The sequence below is a fragment of the Aythya fuligula genome, chromosome Z (genome assembly GCF_009819795.1).
Source record: "Aythya fuligula isolate bAytFul2 chromosome Z, bAytFul2.pri, whole genome shotgun sequence".
NCBI lineage: Eukaryota > Metazoa > Chordata > Aves > Anseriformes > Anatidae > Aythya > Aythya fuligula.
Window position 1 is genome coordinate 35,104,803 of NC_045593.1, and position 27,279 is coordinate 35,132,081.

A 27,279-nucleotide genomic window follows, 5' to 3' on the forward strand; every position below is an offset into this window, starting at 1 on the left:
AGTGCTCTAACAGGAGAATATGCTGGACCTGTGCACTGTGGGGTTCTTTGTACCTTCTCTAAAACGCTGCTCCTGAAGCAACTGAAAGCATCATTAATCCTGCGTGGCTGGGGGAACAGGTGGAGCCTATAGATATATATATATATATATATATATATATATACACATACATATATATATATACACATACATATATATATATATACACATATATATACATATATATACATATATATATGTATATATATGTGAGGTTCTGTATATATATATATACATACACATACATACATACACACATATACATACACAATGTATATATATACAGACATATCCCTAGAACCTCACTCATCATATTTCTGCACACCCTAATGCTGTAAAAAAGGCTCGGCAAGCACCACGCTTGCGTTTCAGCAGGAGGATGGTTGGGGCCGCTGTCCTTCCCAACCCAGCTGGTTCCGTAGCAGAAATTTTCAGCCAGGCGCGACGAAAGACTGCATGCCCCCATCACACCCCAGCGCCTCACGCTTTTAAGGACTTTATTTTTTATTATTAATGTTTGCCACGCAGCCCCCCGCGTTCCTCCAGGAGCGGAAGGGGCGGGCGTGTCCCTGAGGACGTGACGCGTTTCCAGATGGCGGACTACAGGCCCCAGGGGGCGTCGCGGGGCGGCGGCCATGTCCGTGCCCGTGCCGGTGCCGGTGCCGGACATGTCGGCGGCGGCCGCCCCCGAGTACGAGGTAGGGGAGCTGCACAGCCGTGCCTTCAGTGTCGGCGCCCTGGGCCGCGCCTGGCGGCAGCAGCTAGGGCCCCCCGACCTCTCTCTGGCGGCGGAGGAGGAGGAGGAGGAAGATGAGGAGGAGGAGGACATGGCCGTGGCGGAGGAGCTGGGCTGCGGCTTGGAGACGGCGGCCGAGCTGCGGGCAGTCTGCAGGTGGCCGCGGGAGCGGGGGGCTGCGGGGGTGGGTGGGTTCCTCCTCCCCCCCCCCCCCCCCCCCCCCTCTATTTTCGTCTGGAATAAACAGTGGAGAAGGAAAACGTTTCTGCATAGAGCAGTGCTGTGCTTTTCCTTACGGTGTGGGCTTGTCGTGGTGATGAACCGGGTAAAGACGCGGCGCTCTGCAGGTAACGGCGTCCCTGCGCAGCGCTGACCGTGTGCGGGTGTGTGTGTATGTGCTCGTAGGACGCCCTGGTGGCAGAGGGGGAATTCAGGTGAAGAAAGCAACCAGACATCAGTCTTTACACCGCCTAGACGGGCCCTGGCACCCTACGGGGGTAACTTTTGACCCTGTGCATCCTCAGCCTCTGCCTGCTTTCTCTGTCGAGGCTGGCTGTGCAAGGCTCGGCTCCTGACGCTTGGTGCAGGGGACAGTGCTGTTGTGCTGAGCTGCCCAGCCGGCACTGGGTCTGGGAAAGAAAAAAGGTTCTCATGTTGTTGTGCACTGGTTCCCATGTAGCTCTGCTCCTATTTGCAGACCGGTGAATTGCAAACTTGTGCTAGCACGGGAAGGGGAGAACCATCAGCTGAATATGAGCCAGCAGTGTGCTCAGGTGGCCAAGAAGGCCAACGGCATCCTGGCTTGTATCAGGAACAGTGTGGCCAGCAGGGCTAGGGAGGTGATCGTCCCCCTGTACTGAGCTCTGGTGAGGCCGCACCTGGAGTACTGTGTTCAGTTTTGGGCCCCTCGCTACAAGAAGGACATCGAGGTGCTTGAGCGGGTGCAGAGAAGGGCGACGAAGCTGGCGAGGGGTCTGGAGAACAAGTCCTACGAGGAGCGGCTGAGGGAGCTGGGCTTGTTCAGCCTGGAGAAGAGGAGGCTCAGGGGCAATCTTATTGCTCTCTACAGATGCCTTACAGGAGGCTGTAGAGAGGTGGGGGTTGGGGTTGGTCTGTTCTCCCACATGCCTGGTGACAGGACGAGGGGGAATGGGCTAAAGTTGCACCAGGGGAGGTTTAGGTTAGATGTTAGGAAGAACTTCTTCACTGAAAGGGTTGTGAGGCATTGGAACAGGCTGCCCAGGGAAGTGGTGGAGTCACCATCCCTGGAAGTCTTTAAAAGACGTTTAGATGTAGAGCTTAGGGATATGGTTTAGTGGGGACTGTTAGTGTTAGTTCAGAGGCTGGACTCGATGATCTTGAGGTCTCTTCCAACCTAGAAATTCTGTGATCCAGGTGCTAGATCAGCAGGATCTATCATGTTAAGGCTGAGAGGCATCAGACTTCCAGATCAGATAAGTAGTGAGAATCACCTGCTCTTACCCGACCTCTAGGAAAGGCTGGATTTCACACAGCAATTGCTTCAGAAAGCGTCACAGCTGGTGGTTTGCCTGCAGCTCATCAGTTACAAAGATGCACCAGAGCTCTGTATGTAGGCTCTGTATGTATGATGTATGGCTTTGTGCAAGTCCCTTGATGGTTGTTTCCTCAAAGGAGGGAGAAGCATGTACTTTTTTTTGTAAAAGCAAGGTGGAGGTGGCTCTCTTTCATGCATGGAGTAGAATGAACTTAGTCTCTGTAGTGCTTTAACCCCAGCAAGCAGCTGAACCCCAGGTAGCTGCTCACTCACTCCCCCCAGCTGGATGGAGGGGGAGCACTTAGAAAGATAAAAGCGGTGTAATGAGAAAGAAAGAAAGAAAGAAAAAAGAAAAAGAATAATAATAAGAGGGGGGATGACACAAATTAAAAGAGTGACAGAAAGGCAGTTGCTTACCACCAGCTGACTGATATCTAGCTAGTTGCTGAGTATGGTGCCTCCCCCAGTCATCTTCCCCTCTTACTTCTGAGCACAACGTTGCATAGTACAAGACATTCCCCTGTTCCTCTGGGCCAACTTTCCTGGCTGTGTCCCCTCCCAGCTCCTGGTGCACCCCCAGCCTTCTGACTGTCAGGGCAGTGTATGAAGCAAAGACCTTGCTGCTATGCAAGCACTGCTCTGCAACAAGTAAAATGCCAGTGTGATGTCAGCACTGTTTTCATCATAAATCCAAAACACAGCACCAAAGGAGCTGCTGGAAATAAAATCAGCTATCCCAGCCAAACCAGGACAGTCTCAGATGTGAACAAGAAGGCAAAAGTTGGTAATGTAGCTGGAGTTGCTATCTATATGGGTACACTAAGTGCAAGGTGCATATGAAATCGGACAAGTTGTGTGGTGAGTGTCTTGCTAAATGTTTCCACGCTTTTACTTCAAATTGTGGTGATAACATGACAGCAAAGCCAACATCAGCAACGTTTTTTGAGATGTTCATTAACTGGTAATTACTGTTTGTTTAAATGGTGATGGTGCTTGAGAGGGAGGAGGAGGTGTAGGAACGTACCACACTGCTTCAGTAAAAGGCAAGAAACATGCAGAATTGGAGCCCAGGAGCACTGAGTTCAAAGTTGGAGCCCAAACATACCTGTGTGTATGTTGTGTGTGATGGTGAAAGTTTGGGAAGCCAATCGGAAATCAGGCCCTTTAGGGACAGTTGTAGTGCAGGAAGAAATCAGAACAGTGAGTTATATTTTGCCTTGTCTATGGAGGAGAAACTTGCTAAGCGTTCTCACATTTTCTAGTGCTAACTTAACTAACCCAGTGCTTTGCTTCAGCTGTCATAGTCCTGGTGATTGGGATTTTTTTAGCATTACTAGGCTTAGGAAAAATAGAGGCTGATGCTAGCATTATAGAGGCTAATGCTAGAGGCTAGTATTAAAAACAGGTCATGTGTTCTGGTGTGGCAGCACTTGTGCAAATGACTCTTTTAAGTTCTCCCTCTGTAGGTATAGTTCCTGTTCCTGTGCTGTGGCTTACTCTCTGCAGTGACCCTGTTTCTTGATCCTTGATACTGCTACTTTTGCTTAAATTTCAAGCAGATTTTCTGTGCTTTATATTTCCCTTCCTTTATTCCATGCTCTTCTCTTCTGTCTCCTTCCATCTATGACTGCTACATTTCATCTGCTGTCTGCATTTGCTGGGGTTACAGAGCAGTGCTGACCATTTGCTGCTGAGTAAAACGTGGAAAGTGATGCTGCGAGCAAGAAATTTTGGAAAAGGGAGGCAAAAAGGGAGAGAGGGTCTATGAGGGAGAAAGAACAGATCATCTGGCAGCTGCCTGTTGGCTTTGCAGGAGAATGAAGATAAACCTGCACATCCTGGTGTGACCTTTTCCCTCATGCAGGCTGGAATCCCAATCCCTAATCTCCACGTGCTTTTGCTATTAAATTAAATAGTCCTAGCCTCTTGAATCTCTCCTTAACATTGGCCAACCTCAAGTCACCACCTCTGATCACTTTCACTTGCCTGCTCTGAGCTGTTTGTACTTGTCCCTTGAGAAGAGTTGACAGCTGTGGACTGCACCAAGACCTGTTCTGTGCAGTCTGCTGGTCACACTTGTTGTTGGTCTAAATATAGTTTCCTAGGCACTGACATGAAGGCGTGTTGGATATAAACACATTTTCTTGAGTGAGCTACTTGTGACTGAAGTTCTGGCAAGTTAAGCTGTTTTGCTTTGGTTAGAAGAGAAATGGCAAGATGTGGATACTCCTGCTGTACCTGTGTTTAAAAGAAAACTGGTACAGCAGGAGTAAGGGAATCTTTCCTAGACTCAGGATAAAGCTTCAAAACCCACAGTGGAGTCTTTTTCACAGTATTTATGATACAGTGTATCTTTACGTATTCCTTATGATTTAGACTTTTCTGGTGAGAAGAAATGGAATAATATTTAAATGCTGTTTAACTTGCTGTGCATCCCAGTGTATTGTGGTTGAATCTCTCCTTTTTTTGCACCTGTGTATTTTTCCATTTGCAGGAGAATAACTGCACTTTCACTTTACTTGAATTTGACTCAGTAAGAACAGTTTGCATGCTGCTCAATTTGTGTGCAAACCACGGTTGTATGGATTGTGTGCAGGTATAAAATGCAGTCCCCAGCTAGAAGATCCTGTCAGCTCTTAAATAACCAAGATGTTGGGAGAGTCAGGTTTTGCCCCTTGTTCCGTCAGTCAGCACAGAGATTTACGCTGGGTGTCAGTAGTGATGTTTGAGAGACTGAAGTGTTTTAATGCTGGAGGTGCTCGGCTATGTTACTCTGTTCTGCCTTCAGAGTGGTTTGTTGGGTAGGCTTAGGCTCAGATCAGTGTGGATTTTAGGTAGGTCAAGAGAGGTGAGGCTTACAGGTACCTTATTTCTCTTCAGCCCTGATTCACCTTCTTGTTTTATTAGAAGGAGGTAGTTGTAAATATCTCTAGGGATGTGTTATAAAGCTGCATTAAGCTAGCATTAGTGTCTTATCGTATTAGTATTTAGGATCTCGTAGCGTTAGTGTCTCAAAGGCGATGAAAGTACAGCCCTCAAAATATGTGTCATACAGAGAGTAGTATAAACACGGTATCTGTTTTAGCAGAAAAGCATCAGGCAAAATACTAAAGAATCCTCAAAGTTTTTAATTTCTAAAACAGAGAAAGTTTTTTGTGTTGCCAGAATATTCTGAGAAAAGTGAGGCCGTGGTGATTAAGGGCTTTGCTGATGTTCTGTTTCCATGTCCAAATTACCACAGGCCTGGCCTTAGGCTTCTTATTTTTAGCCTTCTTCCAAGGGGACGTGAATTTTGTGTAGTACTTTGCATGCTTTATTTAAGTGCGACCTTTGCCTGTTGTTCCCTGTCACTATCCTACAGTTCATCTCAATGCCTGTTAAGCAATTTGGGCATCTGCTGTAATTATTTCCCCCCAGCCATAGCTGAGTGCACTGTTGAGTGTATGACCGCTCTTTGTCTTGAAGCAGCTTGCCTCGGGAGTGAGGTGCGCCTGGTGCAAGCTTTCTGCTGTGCAGTTTGGTAAGTTAGGCACGTGACACCCACTACCTGGGCTTAATTCCCCTAGGGAATAGCCATACACCTTACCAAGGCAGATTTTCCTAAAACTGGACCAAGCATTTGTGGTGTGGTTCCGCTGCAGTGGAGTTACTCCAGTGTGGCCTACAGAAAAGGCCATGTAGCAAGGTCTCTCAGGACTTAAATGCCTGTGATACAGTGAGGCTGATTCAAAAGCCTGAAAAAGGTATTCTGCATGTAACGTTCCTTTAGAAATCAAAGGTTTCTGACTTTGAGGAGTTTGAAATGGCAGTATCAAGGCTCACAAAGGTCCATGCAGCCTCCTAGGAATCCAGTGTCATTTTCTCTTCGTGCTAGCCACCATTCCAGCCTTACACGGAAAATGAGGAAACAGCTTGCATGACAGGTGTTTTTCACTGTGTCTTCTTGAAGCTGCTTCCTAGGGAATGTGAGTTGTTTCCTGGCGTGGATGATTAGTGGGCATTCTGCAGATGCCACAGCCAGAGATTGCTGTCTAATGCTATGGGTGGGAAGGAAAGCATATGTTAAGTACTGGTGAGTTTGACACCGTATGCTTGTGTAGAAGGGAAACTGACTTGCGGAAAACAGACTCCACAATCAGTAAGACTGTAAAGTAGGAATGCTTATGCAGCACAGGGAGTAGTCCCACCAAAATCATGCGCACGTGACATGGCAACTTGCCATGGTTATGTAAAGAGTTGCATATGCATGAAGTATACATGCATATGCAATATGCAATATACATGCATATACAATGTGCCTGTTCATACACATAACCTGTCCCTGCTTCATATTAAAATTAGCTCAAGAAGTCATTTTCATAACCTCCTCACATCTGCACTTGTGCAGTGTCTCCTGGTGGTGGTCGCTGGGGTTTGTGGGCATGAAGGTTGGTGACTCTTCCTTGTCACCACTAGTTGACCTCTTGTGTTTGCGCAGACTCAAAACCACAAAATCCTCATCCTGACAAGAGCTCCTTGGCTCTTGTCCATCCACAGAACCAGTTTCTGCAAGTTTCTTAAGACAGGCTCACGCTCCCATCAAGAGACTAATCTTGGTAAGGGGCCCAAGGCTTCTTGCTCTAATTAATTTGCACAATGGACAACAGTTACCAAAGACACTAAGTAGCATCCACTAGTTTAATACTGTCAGCGCTCTACCTCTACTTGATAAGATTCTCCTAACTCCCTCTCTCAAAATGGGATTTTGTTGCCTTTGATGTAGGTAGAATTTTACAACATTAGGTTTCAAATCTTGCAAACAACCTACACGTTGCTTAAAGAGCAAAGGGCCTAGGCATGTTTACAAAATGGCAGGACCTCAAGAAATTCAGGGCTTTTAGGTAAATAGGGTCACTGATGCAAGTGCAGGAAGACTTCAGCAAACAGCCTAGGCAAGCTGGTGGGATTTAGATTGTGTTTATTGGCCACGGAAGGGTTATTTGTGAATTGCTTTACCTGCCAGGGGCTATATTTACTTCAATGGATGGGCTGTTCATAACAGTGACCTGTGCTGAATGGAGAACAACCCTATCTAAAGCTGATGCTTGATGTATATTCTCCGAAGTACTCTTTATGTTGCTTAAAATGACTATTCTTTAGCAGCAGTCTGCATTCAATACAAGGCTGACATAATTGTCTCTGCCTGTAGTTCCTCTGGCGGAAATCTTAAGGATAAGGTTGATTCTTTTTCTAAGGGGTTGCAAGTAATTGCTGCATTGTTTTTATTTGTTTCTTTTTAAAAATAATACATCTGAATGAATCTTCTCAGTAACTTGAAATACACAGAAAAATTCTTATTTTTCTTTTGGAGTACATCTGGATGGTGTGAAAGTATCTAAACAGTAGTAAATACAAGTAATCGTCAGTGCAGAATAAATTTATTGGGTCATCAGAAGTAGGCCACCTACCCTGAACCGAAACCTTATCTCTGACGTTTACTTACTGTCAGCTGATAGCAGCTGGTTCCAGACTTCTGTTTCTCAATTGCTGTATACTCCTGTGCAGTCCTGCTCTAATGACTTATCCATTACTGCAATTATAGACTTCCCGAGCTTAGTATTGTTGACATGGAGGACATTAGAAGATGATAATGAAAAAGAATATAACCAAATCATGCATTACATTGAGAATAGATAGTACAATCTTTTTTTTTTTTTTCCTCCTGGATTCCACCAGTGCTCTCCTTCTCTATATGGAGAGGTTTGCATAGCTTTGTTGGGATTCAACCTGAACAATGACATAAGCAGCGATATAAGCCCTGACTTTATATAGTCTGCAAGCAGTGGGGAGACAGATCAAGTCTGATTCAAAGTGGGTGATACTTCTCTATTTTAAATTTGTTTTGTTTTTTTTTTTTTTTAGATTATTTTCATGTTGGATAAAATTTGCCTTGATTAATAATAAAATAATAATAATAAAAAAAACTGTTTTTTGAATCAGCATTTTTCTGTCTGTTTTAAAATAAAAAAGGTAAGTGATGCTGGTATAATAGTGTCTAATCTGAAGCCTACACATGGATAGTTGGGTCTGTTTGTGGCGTGATGTGGAATAACTTTATATTATAAAACTGTGACAGGGTGCAGATGTGGTGTTCTGAAGGATTTTTTTTTTTTTTTTTTTTTTAATGTATTGATGAGAAGGCACTTCTTTACTCTGAGGGTGATAGAGCAATGGCACAGGTTGTCCAGAGAGGTTGTGGAGTCTCCTTCTCTGGAGATACTCAAAACCTGCCTGGATGCCATCCTGTGCAACGTGCTCTGGGTGATCCTGCTTGGCAGAGTAGTTGGACTAGATGATCTCCAGAGGTCCCTTCCAACCTCGGCCATTCTGTGGTTTAGTGAGAAATTTCATCCTTGTTTATGGTATGAAAGCATGACATTTGTATAATCTGTTTAAATCAGTACTGCAGCCAAACCAGTTCTGCTCTTCCATCCTACATCCTGCAGTGATTTGCACTACAGCAAAAAATTCTAGTTAGCTGTACTTTGGAAACTGTATGGGCACAAAAAGAGTGAGTGTTAAAAGGGTCTGACGATGGAAAGAAGGATGCAAGGAAGGGTGGACCTACCACTTTCAGCAGAAATGTTGTTTAATTCCCACTGGAAGAAGTATGGTGTAAATTAATGCCTTAATACAGCAGTCAGTGCTTGTGTGAATGTGGTGGCTTGCCTATATGTGTTTAGGTGAGTTGTTAGCTTTGCCATATGGGTTGAGGCTGATGGTTCTTTTTGGTTGAATCTGTTTTGCCATATATCATCAGAAAATTGGAGCAGGTGGGTGGGATTTTAAAAAGTCAAGTGATGTTCTTAGTTTATAAAAAGTGTTGGACACACATGGGGCTTGTTACACCTCTGTAGACAGCTGTGCTATGTTAGGAAGAACGTGAAACAGAGAAAACTTGCCCAATGTCTGTGAAAGCCAGGAATAAATTCAAGGACTCTTTTACTTCTGGTTCTCTGTCTTACCAGGGCATAAGAGCAGTAGAGTTGATTTAGGCTATGCAAGCTGTGCCTTGTTTATTTGCATTTTACTGTCTTTGTTCCTTTTAAGAACAACTTACAGATTTTTGTTAAGTATGAAAAAATGTGCAATAACTGTTTTCTTTGTTGTCCTAGTGTTGATATGTTAATGTCTCCCGATAAAGACAAGGACCCAGAAGTTATTCCTGAAGATAGCAGTTTACTAACTCTTCGGTATGTTGCTACCATATACTGTCTGTATCCTCATTTGGGGGAAGGGAAGAAGACCAAACAAACACAACAGCGAGGTTAGCTGCACGTTCATTTTCTAGGCCATGGCGTACTTTCTGAAGCAGTGTCTAGAAATACTCTAAGGGCAGAAACACCACGTTAGGACAAGCTAGTTGGTATGAGTCTTCTGCTTGAATGTTACTTTGGATTTTTTTTTTATTTTTTTATTGAAGATATGACACAGAATACACCATCTTTCTTCCTGGAAGAATTGAGGATTCCTGAACCTAGGTGCTTCTGAATTAGTGCATTTTGAACACACAGGAAACTTCCTGAGAGCATGTGAAGAAGGTTACTGTAAAAAATAAAAAAATACATCTTTAGTTCTTATCTCTAGCAACCCACAGTCCTATTGTAACATCCGAAGTGTTACTACTGACATTATGGCCATATAGTTCTTTAAAATCTTCCTGAAGACCTTCAGGAACCTTCAGAAGGGGGTGAATAGACTTGTCCTGGAAGTTAAAATGGGTTTGTTATTCACACAGTGGTTGAATTTGTGTATTGTAGTCAATATTCTAGGTGTTGCGCTCTTTGTTTTTCTTTAGAAGTTCTTTTTAGGAAAGTATTTCCAGGGGTTGAGAATATTAGTTTTTTTTTTTTTTTTTTTCCTTTTTTCTTCTTTGTTGGAGTATGAATTGAATTTTTCTAAAGCATGAGGACTAGAAAAAACAGCTTCCTCAAAGGTAGCAAGGGTCTGTAGGGTGTCTGCAGGGTCAACATTTTGTTTTCTCTCGTGTTAAAAAACTGCCCACAAACAAACTGTAATTTGAGTATTGAGGGGGGAGAAAAAGCTGAAATCCACAACCTGGGATGATGAATAGGAATTGTCAAACAGGATTATTGCAAATGTTGTTTGTACTAAGATGGCCAGAAATCTTGCTCTTTGAAAGCTGCACTGTAGTGCCCTGTGTTATTTGAAATATGTCTACAGATTGTGTACAGAAGTTGTTTAATGACGTTTTTGTCCTGTGTTTATGTCCATCAGAATTAGAAAGAAGGTACTAGAGAGGAGAGAAGAAAGAATCATTGTGGATCGGGCTTGCAGGCAAGAAACTCTTGCCTATGAGATGGTAAGATTTCCCTGTCATCTCACAGGAGTTCAGTGCTGCCTAGCACAGCCAAAATCCGACTACTGGTTGCTTTTTTTTTTATTTTCCCCATTACTCTGAACCTGTGTACACTGTAAATGTTTGCAGATCTGAATCTGCAGATCATGACTGAGATTAAAGACATTTTATGGAGAGATAACACAGGAACTCTTCTCTCGTTCTGTTGATACCAAACATGGTAAGGAGGAACTCCAGCCCTTTACCGCTGTATGAGTGCTTTTACTTGGCTGCCACTAAAGCATTGTGTAGGGTGTCAAGTGTACTGAGCATTGTATGAGCTTACTGTAGAGCTAGACAAAATGCATAGCATTGTTGCTTGCGGAGTCCTGTGTTGATATCTAAGCTTTAATGTATAAATAGTTGTCAGCTGGTTTCTGTAGAGCTGAAAGAGGAAAACAGTAGAGGCGAAGTCCCTAGTTCTGAGCTTCATAACCCGTGTTTCTCAGCCATTCTGGTTTGCCCCCGTAGCTGGCTGTCTCTAATTGGCAAAAGTACCTCAGTTTCTCCAGAGCCGAGGAATAAAGGGAAATGTTTGAAACCACAGTTTTTCACTTTCCCGTGTTGAAGGAACAAGGCTGTTAATTCAGAAGGCTGCAGAAAGACAGTCGAAAACAAGTTACAGTTAGAAGAGTTTCTCAGACTTTTATCCAGGGATCATGGTATATAAGAATTTGCCAATATAATATCTATTTGTATCTTTTTTTTTATTCCAGGAGTCACATGCGATTGGAAAGAGGCCAGACAATCCAGTAGATCTAGTAGAAGAGGGAGAACTGATTTTAACTCTGAACATTTTCTATCCTGTCATATTTCAGAAGGTTGGTACTAAACCCTTTAAACTATATTCTAATACCTCTGCTTGGGTAATGTACTGCTTTCCCAAGCATTTAAAATCAGTGACACCACTGAGGAAGCATGATAAATTCTTCAGCTGTGGTAACTTCTCAAGGCTTTTACAGAATGTGTTTTTCCCTTTGGTACTGGTATACACAAAGATATTTCTACATAAAACTGGTAATTTCCATCTGTAAAAGAGGCTGAGGCAAGTTTAAATCTTAATCAGGAAGGTGTTGTGCTGTGTGCTGCTATTAAATACCTCAAGCTGTCAAGTCAAGAGCAGTTCTTATCCTGAAGTAGTTTTCACTTGAACCTTTTATGCTGTTTTCTTTGTAGCATAAAGATCACAAACCCTATCAGACAGTCCTTGTACTGGGCAGCCAGAAGCTTACTGAACTGAGAGACTCCATTTCCTGCGTCAGTGACCTCCAGATAGGTGGAGAGTTCAGCAGTCAGCCAGATCAAGCACCAGAGCACATCAGCAAGGTAAAACCTTCTGCTTGGAGCACTTACATGTAAGAACTTGGAAAACATAGTAGGGAGGGGCTTGTTCATTGCTGTGTGTTTTTTTTTGTTTTTTTTTTTTTTTTTGTCCCTTCAGTACTATATTTAGCTAGATTGGTTCTGAGTGGGGTTTGCGCCACAAGTAAATACTTCCTGGTGGCACTGCCAAGCTGACCTCCTACGTACATTTTTGATGGCATGTCAAGAGAAATGTCATTAGTGCTATTGCTGGAAAGTAGTAACCCTAACAGTGACTTCTTGTGGAGAGATGTCCATGTGGACTGTTTTTTACACTGAGCAATATTCTGAAACACCAGAGGTAATGGAAAACTAAAGATGGACTTTACATCTTTGAACACAACTCATAGAATCATTAAGGTTGGAAAAGACCTCCAAGATCGTCTGGTCCAACCATCACCCTACCACCAATGTCACCCACTAAACCACGCCCTGGGTCCAGCACTGGGTCCAGCCTTTCCTTGAACACCTCCAGGGATGGTGACTCCACCACCTCCCTGGGCAACCCATTCCAATGCCTGACTGCTCTTTCTGAGAAAGAATGTCTCCTCATTTCCAACCTGAATCTCCCCTCATGCAACTCAAGGCCATACCCTCTAGTTATCTGCTAGAAGAGGCCGATCCCCAGCTCCCCACACCTTCCTTTCAGGTAGTTGTAGAGAGCAATAAAGTCTTCCCCGAGCTTCCTCATTTCCAGACTAAACACCCCCAGTTCCCTCAGCCGCTCCTCACAGGACGTGTGTTCGAGGCCCTTCACCAGCTTTGTAGCTCTTGTATGGACATGCTCCAGGCCCTCAATGTCCTTCTTGTAGTGAGGGGCCCAAAGCTGAACACAGCACTCAAGGTGCAGCCTCACCAGAGCAGAGTACAGGGGAACGATCACCTCCCTGGTCCTGATGGCTGCACTATTGCTGATACAAGCCAGGATGCCATTGGCCTTCTTGGCCACCTGGGCACACTGCCATTTCATGTTCAGGTGAGCATTGACGAGCACCCCCATGTCCTTTTCCTCTGCACAGCTTTCCAGCCACTCTGGCCCAAGCCTGTAGTGCTGCATGGGGTTGTTGTGGCCAAAGTGCAGGACCTGGCACTTAGCCATATTGAACCTCATCCCATTGGCCTCTGCCCATCAACCCAACCTGTCCAGGTCCCTTTGCAGAGCCTTCCTACCCTCCAGCAGATCAACACTTCCCCCCCAGCTTGGTGTCATCTACAAACTTACTGAGGGAGCGCTCAATTCCCTCATCCAAGTTATCAATACAGATTTTAAAGAGGATGGGCCCCAACACTGACCTCTGGGGAACGCCACTGGTGACCGGTCACCAGCTGGATTCCACCCCATTCACCACCACTCTCTGGGCCCAGCCCTCCAGCCAATTTTTAGCCCAGTGAAGAGTGTCTCTGTCCAAGCCATGGGCTGCCAGCTTCTCCAGCAGAATACTGTGGGAGACCATGAGAAAGGCCTTGCTGAAGTCTAGGTAGACTACATCAGTGGCCTTTCCCTCATCCACCAGGCAGGTCACCTGGTTATAGAAGGAGATGAGGTTGGTCAGGCAGGACTTGGCTTTCATGAACCCATGCTGACTGGGCCTGATCCCCTGGTTGTCCTGTATACACTGCATGATTGCATTCAAGATGCCTTGTTCCATCACCTTTGCTGGCACCAAGGTGAGGCTGACAGGCCTGTAGTTCCCCAGGTCCTCCTTCTCTATAGATGGGAGTCACATTAGCACATCTCCAGTCATCTGGGACCTGTGTGAATGACCATGACTGCTTGTAGGTGATGGAAAGTGGCCCACAGCCTCTGGGCAGTGTGTGCCAGTGCTCTGTCACTGTAAAATGTTTCTTGATGTACAGACAGAACCTCCTGTGTTTCAGTCGGTGCTTGTTACCTCTTACCCTGTCACCGGGCACCACTGAAAATAGCCTGGTTCCATCCTCTGTGTACTCATGGTGATGAGATTTCCTCTGAGCCTTCTACAGGCTGAGCAGTTCCAGTTCTCTCAGTATTTCCTCATATGAAAGATGCTTCAGTCCCTTTATCCTCACGGCCCTTCACTGGACTCTATCCAGTAGCTGTATCTATCTTTGCACTTCTCCTTGCGGAACTTCATCAGGTTCCTGACAGTCCTTTTCTCTAAGCTGTTGAGGTTCTTCTGCGTGGCAGCATGACCCTATGACTTATCAGCCAGCCCTTCAAGTTTTGTGTCATCTGCAGACCTGCAGAGGGTGTATTTCACCCTATTCTCTGGATCATTAGTGAAGGTGTTAAAAAGGACTGGACCCAATGTAGACCCCTGGGGTACACTGCTAGTTACTGGCTTCCAACTAGATTTTGTGCCACAGATCCCACCCTCTGGGCCCATCTGTTTGGCCAATGTTATAAATTAATAGTATAGCTTATTATCAAAGTAATATAATTTATATGATGTGTGATAATGCGTAATCTGAAGAGAAACCATAGTGAACTCTCTACGCTGGAACCTGCACATTCTGCATTCTGTGCAATCTGAAGAGAAACCACAGTGTACTCTGCATTCTGGAAACAGTATGCTCTGGTTTCTTGTCAGTTCGTATATTATCGTCTATTATATATTGCATAATTTATATTACATTGATAGTATATTATTTATAATACTGCTTGTATTGTACTGTTGTATATATAAAACTGAAAATTTTTGCACATTCCCGTTTAAGACAACTGAAAGATGTCCTCCATCTTTTCAGTTATATAAATTAAGTAGAATAATCTTTCTACCTAGCTACTAAAGCAGTGGCTGATTGGTTCCGAGACTAGAGGGTAAACTCCCTTCCTGTGCATGCAGAGGAGTCATCTGAGACTAGCAAAGCATTCCTAGAAGACAGGGTTGAGATGTGGCGTCCTAACACAAATAACTTTTACAAAGTAAATGAATGCTACCTGGCCTCCCAGCAGGAGTTGTTTATGAGAGGTGTGCTTTGCTTCCATCTGTTTGTTTTCCTGAAGCATGACTAGGAATTGCAACAAACAGCGGAGTATAGGCTGAGTGCATGTCAGTAAAGTTGCATGATTACAACAAAATGTGTGTGTTCCTTCAGCAGGCAGGTAATCAGCTGTCATTGGGGTAGAATTATCTTATTTTGGTCTAGAAAGAAAGTAGTAGCTATACTTACTAGAAGTGTGTTAGCTTTTCCAAATTCTTGACAGTTAGTAGGATCCTAGAAGCTAATTTAAATCATAGTGGCACTATGAGAAGCTACCAAAAAGAGGCTGTTGTATGCAAGGTAGCTGTTGATGCCAGCTTTGTCTTCTCTTGAAATGAAGTTGGGGTACATAAGCTGAGCAGAAAGATCAAGTTCCTGCTCTCATTGGTTAGGGAAACATCTGTAGCTGTTCAGCTGATGCAGAGGGCAGGAGACTTTCTGGATTTTGTTGGTGTAAGTAGGCAGAATTTATTTCATCTTGGGTTTTGTGATTTTACTCTTTGCATCTGTGCCATTTTAATTTTTTTTGTAAACAAGCATTTGAGTCAAAGCAACATAAGGGGGGTGTTTAAGAAAACTAGTCAATATGGAGGTGCTCTATTCCACAGAACAAGGATCTTGATCTTTTGCGTGAGTATTATTATTATGAGTATCCCCTGGAGAAATGTGATGAGACATTCCTCCTTGCATGCTGAAGGATAATGCAAAGTCTGAGCAGAAGGAATGTGTGAGTCATATCTCTTGCTAGCGTTAATCAGGAAAGACCTGACTCAGATTCCCCAGAATCTTGACCTTTTGTCAAGGGAGATGGAAAACGGCTGCCTTCTGAAGCTTGGAGCAGCCTGTGCCCTTCAGTCTGTGCCCTTCAACCTCCCCTCATCTCTAACAATAAATGCAGTGCAAAGCTGGCCTTCTTCTGCAGCCCTAGGTCCAGGATAGACTTGTTCCAAAAGAACTTGGAAGAACACAATTTAAATGTGATGGATAAAAAAGCACAGATTTTGTGGTCATCTCTCTGCTCAGACTGCTTGTTTGTATAAAGGCTGTTTTGAAACCAACAAAAGGAAATTACGGAAAAAGGAATTACAGAAAGCAGATGTGTGCTTTAATTAAGCAATTACTTTTTTCTTAGGTATCAATGATGTAAGTATTGAAATAAAAAGTATGTATGTTCTTCCCCATCTTACTTTTGTCTGTGTGTATATATAATGATATTCTATTCCATTTCTTTCTCCTATTGTAATAGCTTTATTAGTTACAAAACTACACACAGTTACTATTTTGTAGAAATAAAGTATGGATCTAACTTTAGTTTCGGGAAAGGACAGTTCTCTGAATACTGCTGTGCAAGCAGTCTGGATAGGTAAACATAACAATACTTAACTGTGTTATTCGAGTAGGATATTTTCTCCATATTTTGTTCCTTCTCAAGAACATGCATGCTGCAGGAGCTATTTTTATGGCTGGGTATGACTTTACCTTAAATAGTTATATAGTTCTTCTGCAGAATTTGTTATGTATGTGTGGACAGCTCATAGGTTAGCTCAGTTTCTTGGGATGATTTGGAAAGTGACAATGCTTGCACTGCTGATATGAATGCCACAACTTGTTAATAGTATTTGATAGAGAAGGTTGGTACCAGGCATGCCTGTCTGCATGTGACAAACTTTGTAATTAAGGGGGCATTTTGAAGGAAGCTAGATTTTCTTCTGATCCCCCAGAGGTAAGGGGATTGGACCTTCCAAAATTGCATGTCTGTCTTGTTTATGTCGATGAGACTAGGGACTGCTCCTGTGTAGCTATCTTGTCTCTGTGTGTGTGTGCACATGCAGGCGACAGGATTGCAATTATTCTCTGTCATCCCAAGTGCTCCTTGGATGTTTTGTGTTTTATAGAAATCCATAACTGCAATGATGGGGATAGGAATAAGAGAATTAAAATAACTTATATTGCCTTGAGAATAATATCAGCAGAACAACTGCATGAGCCGCCTTGTCAACATCTAAAACCGGAGCAAGGTTTATCTCAGTAATCTGTAGAATGAAATCTCTAAAAGTAATTTGGATACCTGAAGTGCTTGTTTTTTTTGACGTGTTCTTGTAATGTTGAAGGTGTTAAATATCTTGTAACACTAATGTAGACTTCTCTTTCTTTCTCAGGATCTCTACAAATCTGCTTTCTTTTATTTCGAAGGCATCTTTTATAATGATAAAAGATATCCAGAGTGCAGAGATCTGAGCAGGTACAGTATTCATAAACGTAGGCTATCAAAAACCTTAAAGGACGGGAAATTTACTAAATTTTTATTATGATTTGTGGTGTTTTTAAGACTGGAATGGTTAGTGTGTAAATCTAGAATGGACTTTTCATTTCTACTCATATCACTTATAAAAAGAAAGAATGCAGTTGTTTCTCACAAATTCTGTTTTGATGTTTTGGAATGCTGTGAAAGGGAAAACATTCTTTTTCAGTGCCCTCCTTAGTTGTGATGACCACCCAAAAGACTTGTCTGTGAGGTGGAAGATGGGTTAGAAGGACAGCAAGCTCAGCTGTGTGGGAATCAGTTGTTCTGCTCCATCTTGAAATTGTGCTGAATTTAACCATTTTCTGGTTTAACCATTTTATGGTTAAACCGGAAAAGAAATGCAAGACAGCATTCCCAAAGTCTCGGGTATCTCTTATTTGGAACTATACATACCATTTAAGCTATATGCCGTTATTTTGAGGAAGTGGGGACTTAATGACACATTAGTGAGACTTAGGAGATTAAGTTGTTAGAATGGCATGGAAGAGCTTTGCGTTCGAACTGTGTTCCTGTTGTGCCAAACTTGGTATGTGATTTCAAATAAATTAATTATTTTGCTGCTGCTTCTCTTTCTGTCCATGAGCAACAATGATTTTTATGGAAAAGGCTGTGATGACATACACAGTTCATAGTGAATATATAGTTTATAGTGAAATGGCATGTATGTAGGAGTACACTGAAAATAATTGTAACAGTGACTAGTGCCCTTCCAATCCTAAACAGCTGTGCAGTTGTCAGCCTTGTTTCTTCTTGGGGAAAAAAATAAAAATAAAAAATGAAACCAACAGCTTTAAAACAAAGTCATAGGCCAAAGGAACAATGATGACCTGAGTAATTGGAATGCTTTAGAAGTGTCAGACTGCAAACGACCTGACCTGGATGGGGTGCCACCAGTAGTGTGCACTCCGACTAGACCTCCTCCTCATCAAGCTACCTGGTAGGGATTAAAATGCAGGTCTTCTACAAGAACAGTGCGCAGTTCTGCAGAGCTGTGTTACTGCTGTGAAGTTACTTCATTACAACCTGTTGTGAACTCTTTTCTTTTCAACCTGTTAAACTGTATCCCAGTGAAGAGCATTGCATGTTCCCCAAAAAGTAAGGAAAAGGAGTATTCTTCCTTTCTGCATGTTTGCAGCTTATAGCCTTGCCATGCTGATGACCTTTCTATTTTCAGAACAGTCATTGAGTGGTCAGAAGCCCATGACAGAGGCTATGGAAATCTTCAGTCAGTTAAAATGGAGGACTACACATTTAATGATTTGTCCCTCAAAATTGGCTTTCCATACCTTTTCTGCCACCAGGGGAACTGTGAGCACGTCGTTATCATCACGGATATAAGGTAAGTTTCTGCTGTTTGGGAGTTGCCAGGCAATTAAAAGCAAGCCTTCAGTGGACAAACTTCAGACATTTAAGTGCTGAATATCTGTTAGACTAACTTGAAGATCACTCATGTGTCTTTCTGCAGGATTTATTTAAGATTTATTCCATATACCACCTTAGAAAGGAGGAAAGTGGTCTCCCTTGCATCTTTTTGTAATAGTTTGTTCTGCATAAAAAATCTGGTTTCTTACTAGCATGACATGACTTGCAATATGGGAGGAATGGCACCCACAGTGAAGAGCCTTTTCTATGCAAAGCCAGTACGTGCCAAATTTACAAAATAATTCTGGAGCACTGGGCAGCACACTGCGGATAGCAGTTCTGGCTACAGTCAACTAGACTTGGTAGTTTAGACTTAGTGCCAGGCAGCAGAAACTGAAAAGGGGATGGAGGAATGGAAATAGTGGGGTGACATGGATGGGCAAAGCACAGGAGGGAGAAGGTGACAGTGGCTGTGAAGTGGCAACCACATCAGGAATAGAACTGTTATGTATGCTCTGCTCAACATATAAAGGGTAGAGAGAGCACTCCTCTGAGTGTCTGTAGATCATTTTTTCCTCCTAGAAGCCTGATATATCTAAGTATTGTTAACAAACGATATCTCTCAGAGGAATACAACCCAAAGAAGGGTCTGGATGTCACACGATGATGATCTCAGGGTTGTGAACCTCTGAATATTCTCCTAGTTATGCTTGTGCCTGTTAGTCTACACAGGAGGTGTAAGCTTTAAACTGTAACTTTGAATTATTTGCTTGAATGACTAGAGTAAATGGTCTGAGAATTTCTGAGTTAGTAACACAAACTAAATTTACTTCTGATGATAAAAGCCACAGATGGTGCAACGAGCAGTCTCATCTGAATACAGATGAAGACTTGGAGAAATGCTAAGCAGAAGTAAAGTCATAGTTTGTACTGGAATTGAAGTCCTGCATCCATGCTTATGTATAGATCAGCTCCAACGTGTCTGAGTTTTTATTGTATTTTGTGTATTTATTTATTTCCTTCAAGGCTTATTCATCATGATGATTGCCTGGACAGGAACTTCTATCCCTTGTTAATCAAGAAACACTGGTTATGTACCAGAAAATGCTTTGTATGCAAAATGTATACAGCCAGGTATGCTACATAATTTATCTTTTTAAGGTGTCTTCTTAAACAAATCTTCATAGATGTTTTTACTAACTTTCCAAAAATAATCAGAGCTCTGTATGTTTTTGGTACACGATGTGAATAATCTCCATCCAAAAATCCGTAAGTGCTCTGAGATTCTATATTTCAGGCAGGTGTCCCTTGAAAAGGCTTCCTGTAGGTGTAGTCATTGGGAGGAGATGATTCAGGATGATCAAAGAATTGTAATGGTGCAGAGGTTAATTCTTTGGCTCAGGTTCTTTTGCATACATACAGCTGGGCTCTTGATCGTTTACTTACTTTTGAAAATCTCAGTGTTGGGGGAGTACGATGCATTTTTACCTTACGACAAAAGATGCGAGATATAAATTCTCTTACAGAGCTTTTGTTAAATCCAGCATTTAAGTCTGACTTCAGTGTATACAAATCTGGAGATTTTCAGAAGAAGAGGGCATGTAGCTCCCCCATGGATAAACTTCAGACCTCTGCCTGAAAGCTCTGTACTGTGCTGGTGCACTTGAAGGAACTTCTTGTGATGCACAGATTTTCTTCAGATAAAAGAGCAGAACGTGAACTTGCTACTGCAGGGTTTAGTGCTGTTTTCTTAGACATGAGAAAGCCTTTCAGTAGTCATGGTAGAAAGTTCTCTCAAGGAGTTCTGAGCACTAAACTAGGCTCCTTGGTTTTATAGACCTGAATGGTTTCTTTACAAAAACCCTTACTGCCTCCCTTGTGTTCCCTGCACCCTCCCCTGCCCCCCCTCCCCCCAACAAGCTTAAACTCTGCCCCCGTTTGACACGAGAGCTGTTACCTTGCTAGTTTGGCCTTAGATTTTGCCTGGAATTAGGCAAAGAGCCAATTTTCCATCATGACAGGAGCCTCTTCTAGGGTTCCTAGCAGAGCCCCCAGAACGCCTTCACAAGTGGCTATAATCTGTGAGGCATTTGGCCAGAACGGGGGGTGGAGCCAAAGGGTCAGTTTGGGGGAAAGATGGGATAGGGAGGGCATTACCAGAGGTGATGTAAATGCATTAAATTAAAACGAGGATTAAGCACTAAGCTTAAGTGGGGAGATGCTAAACCATGGATGCCAGAGCTGCTTTGGCTGTCTGTCCTGTATGTTGTAATCTGTGCAGATAGCATCTTTAATCACCAGAGGCCTTGAGCTGTCAGGGCTACCATAAATTAATTGCTCGGTGACATGACAGCCCCTCCTTGTGCTGGCAGCTGTGTTCATGTTATTTTTTGTGTTCGCTGGGGTGTGCAGCAGTCCTTCCTTGCCCTGTCTGCATCACCCAGGCCTTTCTTGCAGACTTGTAAATGGATTTGGTTATCCCAAGAGTAGTTCGAGGTCAGTCGTGTGCATGCTCTGTGTCGAGGTTTCTCGCTGTAAGGTAAAACAGATTTATCTTTTATGACCTAAATGGCCAGAGGCTGGACAGAAGATTCCTCACTCATTTTTTGTTGTTGTTGTGCACTGTGTGAGCTCCACGGGTCTGAGGGTTCCACAGGACATGCAGTGGCAGCAGTGGCAGATGTCAGCTGGGATTGACACAGAATAGTCAGAGGGGTTAGGAAATGGCTGTAGGCATGGGATGGTAAAAACACAATATACATAGTTCCTGTTCAGTGTAACCGTACTGATGTTTGTTGATGCCATCCCCACCTCTGAGTGAAACATTGAGATGTTTGTCGTGTGTTTGGCTTGCATGGAAAACACTTGTGTTTTGCAACTTGCAGGTGGGTAACCAACAATGACAGTCTGGCACCAGAGGATCCTTGTTTCTTCTGTGATGTTTGTTTTCGAATGCTCCACTATGATGCAGAAGGCAGTAAACTGGGGGAGTTTCTTGCATATCCTTATGTCGATCCTGGGATTTTCAACTAAAGCTTGTGTGATTCAGTGGACTACATCGATCAATCTGTTGCTCTAGCTGCTAAAACCACCAAACAACTTGAGCGTTGAGCGTACTATAGGATTTTTGGTTAAACTTTTAACTCTTCTGAGGATGAAGGAGCTCTTTGCACTTGAAATCTTTTTTGGTATACCTTTACATTCACAGAGAATAAGTAAGCATGGAAAAATATGCTCAGGTGTGTATTTTAATACAGTACATTTTTAATATGCTTTTACTACAGTACAGTAGTTTGGAGATTAGACTCTCAAAATCTGGATGTTTTGAAGAGATAATACCCTGAGAATGCCCGTGTAAAAGCTGCTAGGGTTTTTGTTTGTTTTTGTTTGGGAAATCTTTTGCATCCAACACTGTTAACCTCAAGGATGACAAAATGGTCTTTGGGCATCTTACCTGGAAAACTGGCAGTTGTCATCTCTGAACAAGGTTGGAAATTGGTGCGTTGAATTTGCTGGGATAAGGATGCTCCCTGGGAGAGCTGTCGCTCATAGTGCTGGTTATCTTCTAGGTCTTTCCATCAAAAAGAGAGTGCTTGTATCCGTAAGCTCCTGCTGTCCTTGCATGTTGATGCTGAGAGCTTGTTTTTTGAAGAGGACACCACATTTTGCCAACTAGTGAACTGTAGTCTGCCTTTCAAATAACTCGATTAACTATGTTTACAGTGTATGTAGTTGTAAATGTTCAAAATCAGTGTCTGTTGTGCAATTTTTTATATTTTCGTTGTTTCTATTAAAATGTGAGCAATTTGTACTTACTAGTCTTGTGTGAAGTTGAAACTCTGCTTGCCGAGGCAGAATATACCTATTTAGTGTCTTGCTTTTTAAATTTTTAATGTGGAATTCAGGGGATTTCAGTGGAGATCTGGCTGTTTAGGAAAGCTAGTCATGCTTTTAGGAAAGCTAGTAAAGTAACTGCTTTTCTTTTGAAAGTTTCAGCCAGTTCCTAGGAAAATCTCCTTCTGGTTGGTGTAAAAGACTGCCTCTTCTGATAACCTGCATACAGTAATGTATTGGATGAACTGAACTGCTGTTCGGATCCTATGGCCTGAATTATGCACGTGCTTGCTTGATTATCGTGGATGCCTTGAAACTCCATCACGCAGATACCTGGCTGCTTTCCAGTGGCGCACTAGTTTGTGTGAATGTAAACCAGTGGTTTTTTAGGACCAAAAAAAAGGAGGTGACCCTTTGTTTGTCTTCTAAGTCAGCCCACTGTTGGCCTGTTCATTTTTAAAATGGAGTAGTGAACCTAGCCCTGCTGTCAGGTGTTAGGGAAGTGTTATGGTTTGATAGTTCTTATCCTGCAGGAATCTGCGGAAGAAGAACTGCCCTGCCCTCAACACCGCCCCAAGTCAACCTGTTAGGGCACAACTGCTTTGCCGTGCTGTAACAGCTGGTTTGAAATCCCCTGTAATACACTCCTGGCTGCAACTTCTGTGTTTTTTTTTTTCCCTCATCTTCATCTTTTCCCTAACCCTGTCCTCTGTCAGCCGCCTCCTGATAACACGCCAGCTTCCCAGTCCTCTTCAGTACTGGAGCTGAGATCGTGTAGCTTTAGAAATTCTATCACCTGCCTATTGTTTCGTTCTTTGATGTCTTCTTATGGTGAATTTTAAGGAGGCAATCTGTAAATTTTTGTGCTTGTGTAGTCTTAACTTGTTTTTCGGTTTTGCTTTTCTTTAGCAGTAGTGTGGTGGTATCACACTGATGGGCAGCTAAGCTACACCACACTGCTCTCACTCCCCATCCTCAGAAGGTCAGAGGGAGAAAATATGATGAAAAAAAGAAAGCTTGTGGGTTGAGATAAGGACAGGACGATTGCTCACCAACTATCATCATGGGCAAAACAGACTCAGCATAAGGGAGATTAGTGTAATATGTTGCCTATTAATAACAGACTAGAGCAGTGAGAAGCTAAAACCAAACTAAAAACGCCTTCCCCACATCCACCCTCTTCCACCTCCTCCCCCCAAGGGGTCGAGGGGAGCAGGAGAATGGGGGCTGCGGTCAGTCCCTGTCGCTTCGTCTCCTCTGCTGCTTCATGGTCACTCTGCCCCTGCTCCCCACGGGATGCCGTCCTTCCCGAACTGAGCCTGCGGGGGCTGCCCACAGGCAGCAGCTCTCCAAGCACTGCTCCCACACGGCTCCGTACCACGGGGTCCATCCATTCCCCAGGAGCAAACTGCTCCAGCACGGGTCCCCCATGGGTGGGCGGCAGCTCCCCCCAGACCCCTGCTCCTGCGTGGGCTCCTCTCCACGGGCTGCAGCTCCGGCCCGGGGCCTGCTCCTGCGGGGGCTCTCCATGGGCCGCAGCCTCCTCCAGGCCACATCCACCTGCTCCACCGGGGGCTCCTCCACAGGCTGCAGCGTGGAGATCTGCTCCATGTGGGACCCATGGGCTGCAGGGGGACAGCCTGCTCCACCAGGGGCCTCTCCACGGGATGCTGTTGTATTTTTTTTCCCCCCTTTTCTAAGTATGTTACCAGAGAGGCACAGATTGCTCCCTGGCTCGGCTCTGTCCAGCAGCAGGTCCCTTTTGTAGCCAGCTGGAGGTGGCTCTTACCTGGCAGCTTCTGGACTCTTCTGGCACCACAGTGTGTATTTTTATTTTATTTATTCTTTTAAAAGAAGCAACAGGAAGAGGATTATGTGAATTTATTCTTTCATTAAACTAATTCTGCCTCAGTATAATTGTTTTCCACCTAACCTATTTACCTTCTTTCCAGTAAAAAGTTACAGTCAAATTGGTTACAACAGCAGTTCTCTTGGCAGGTTAAGAAATTTTGTTAGGGCCAGTCCCATACTTCTAATAAGGAATGAGAATCTGGCCACAGTCTGGGTGCAAGAAGTGAGTGCATCTATGCTGAACTACAAAATGGAGAACTCATAGTAGAAGTTACAGTGTGGTGTGTTCTGGTCCTATTTGATATTCAGTTTTATCTTAAATGACAAAACAAAAAGGTTACCTTAATCATAGTTTTTAAAGATGCTTTTAATTCCCAGGTGGTGTCACAGGACAGCTGGTTGTGACCTTAATTTAATGTTTGTGAGTGATTCCTCTGAGTGAAATCCAACATCAGACCCAGCTGCTTATTCATAATTAAATTGCTGTGACACCAGCTGGATAGTTGTGTTTTGGCTAATTGTTAAATGTTCTTAGAACGTAAGTGATCACAACTTCAAAGTACGTTTATTATTTCACAATGAAAAATGAGAAAATAATTATTTGTAATAATTCTGTCTATGTGTTTGTTTTTTATGTTTTTTTTTTTTAAAGCAAGACAATCAGTTTGTTTCTTACAAATTCCTTATTGTGTTAAATTAGGTGCAAAGGTATGGATGGAATTTGGATATGTTCAGAATTAAATTCAAATGAAATTTTAATAGTCCTGCCTGCTAACATGTGAAGACTTATGCCTGCACTTACCAGGGGAAGCAAAAAGGCTAGAGAATTAAAAACAGCAGTTGAGTCCAGGCATGACTGTGTATTAATAGCATTAAAGATTAGTATGATCTTGCTTTTTATCCACCTTTTTAAAACTTTCTTTTTTCAATCTGTTTGCATAGACAAATTTTTATCTTAAGGGAAAAATACAGAAAACTTTCTTCTTTAACTTTACAGTTCATTTCAGACTTAAAAGCATGGAGTCACCACACTAAATACTAAGCTAGAAAGCATTCCTAAATAAAGGGCATTAATCTGAATTTCTGTTTGCCTTTTTGCTTTGATCTTTTTAAAGACTTAGTGATTGGCAGTGTGAACCTTTACAACTCAGTTGAAACTTCCAAAAGGTCTTGGAGGTTCTCTCCTAAAGTTTTTGCTTTGCTAGCGAGGTGACGACGCAGGATGCTGTCCTCATGGTGAGGAGGGAAGAAGTCCCTCTGATTTTACTGTGGGTGTGAAATACAGAAGCAAAATGTAGCGTGTGTAGACAGCGTCACTGTCCAGTGCTAGCAGAGCGCTTGTAACATCAGCACAGCGGCCCCCTGTGCACCTGGAAGAACAAGCAACTCAACGTGACTGTGCAGTGCTTTAAGTTACAGTAAACTTGACTCTGGAACAAGACTCTAGGACGCTGTGTCAGGTGAGGTTTAGGCTGGGTATTAGGAAAGGTTTCTTCACTAAAAGGGTTGTGCAGCATTGGAAGAGGCTGCCCAGCAAAGTAGCTGAGCCAGCATCCCTGGAGGTCTTCAAAAGCCGTGTAGGTGCTGCTCTGTGGATGGAGAGGTGCTGCTGTCAGAACCAGCTCTGCTCTCAGTTACGTGCATTGGTTGTGTCTCTCCTGCAAAAGGGATGAGCCTTATTACTCAGGAGACTTAAGGAGTTGGACAGCCTAGTCGTCACCTCTCAGAAATACTTGTAAAGGGGCACAACTCACAGAAAGCTACTCAGAATACTTAAACACCCTGGGAAGTGAGATAATCATTCTAGAATCAATGAGATTCTGTAAATTCATGTTACGTCTGGTTTGTAGGTGGGCAATAAACTCAAGCAGCTGAGTAGGTAGCAGTGGACGTGTTACTTGCAGCAGCATACAGCTGGTAGCGCTCCGTCTCGGTTACCCTCTGGAAGTGGTGGCATGGTAGACCCTTCGTATCTTCAGCAGTTGTGAAGCACAGATGTGCGTTAGCTCATCGACATTATTTCCTAACATGTGTGAAAACAAGGTGGATTTGGCATAGTTGTGAAATACAGTGCCTTTTTTTTTTTTTTTTTTTTTTTTTTTTGGTGAAATGGTTATGATACAAAGGAATGATCAAAATCAGGAAGTGCCTGTGTGGGAATTCCTGTTTATTTTGGGTTAATGTATTTCTATAAAGACTTTTGAGGGTGACAATCTAAGTTATTTTAGTTTTCCAAGGCAATAAATACATCCTGTGATGGCTTGTAGAAATACACAAATTCTGACCTGCAGCAGCTACCTGTGCTTGGAAGCTGAAGTACAACGCTGTTGTCTTTTGACCTACCTCTAGGGCCTTGTCAGTTTGCCCCCTTTTCCCCAGTCTGTCACTAAGTACTAAAGATCATTGAAAGTTAAGATCTACAGCAGCTAAACATTGTGACCGTCTACTAAAAGCAACTTCATGCTGGGACCTGCCATGGCTGTTGAAGACTGTACCTTAAATCAAACCTGCAACATCAAGATCTGAAAGGTATTCGGTTTTGTTATACCAAAACCTTCCATTTTGTTAGACAAATGCATACCCATTCTGCCCATGAGAAGCTTTGCAAGCAGTTTCAGCATTTAGTTCTGAGACTCCTTGCATGTTTATACCTTTCCTTCGGGAAGGAGATTCCTGTGCTCAAAATCACACAATTGTTGCAACCTAAGACTTCTTTCCATGCTGAGGTTTAACTTGCAGTAATCACATAAGTGGATTCTGCTCTGTAAATACAGGCTTCAATATTTAATCATTAACCTTTCTAAAGGCCTGCAGCTTGAGACTTTAATTTCCCAAGACAGCAAGCTTCTTACTATAAAATACTGTTGTAATTGAGTGCAGTGCAGTGTAGCTGCAGCAGTATTAAGTGTAAG

General features: G+C 43.1%; 1 protein-coding gene across 1 annotated transcript; it reads left to right on the forward strand.

Moving 5' to 3' along the window:
* Positions 1–674: 674 nt before the first annotated feature.
* Positions 675–22,497, forward strand: SNAPC3 (small nuclear RNA activating complex polypeptide 3). The gene is made up of 9 exons (XM_032205641.1): positions 675–931; positions 9,446–9,523; positions 10,569–10,653; positions 11,406–11,510; positions 11,866–12,015; positions 17,175–17,257; positions 18,495–18,659; positions 19,709–19,816; positions 21,568–22,497. The coding sequence occupies exons 1-9, from the start codon at positions 675–677 to the stop codon at positions 21,713–21,715; spliced, it is 1,179 nt and encodes a 392-aa protein (XP_032061532.1). The 3' UTR covers positions 21,716–22,497.
* The last annotated feature ends 4,782 nt before the right edge of the window (positions 22,498–27,279 follow it).

Excerpts from the sequence above, each read along its gene's own strand:
- SNAPC3 (XM_032205641.1), top strand. The coding sequence starts at position 675 with ATGTCCGTGCCCGTGCCGGTGCCGGTGCCGGACATGTCGGCGGCGGCC. Across the intron at positions 932-9,445 it reads GAGCTGCGGGCAGTCTGCAG|TGTTGATATGTTAATGTCTC; the intron begins GTGGCCGCGGGA and ends TTGTTGTCCTAG. Across the intron at positions 9,524-10,568 it reads AGCAGTTTACTAACTCTTCG|AATTAGAAAGAAGGTACTAG; the intron begins GTATGTTGCTAC and ends TATGTCCATCAG.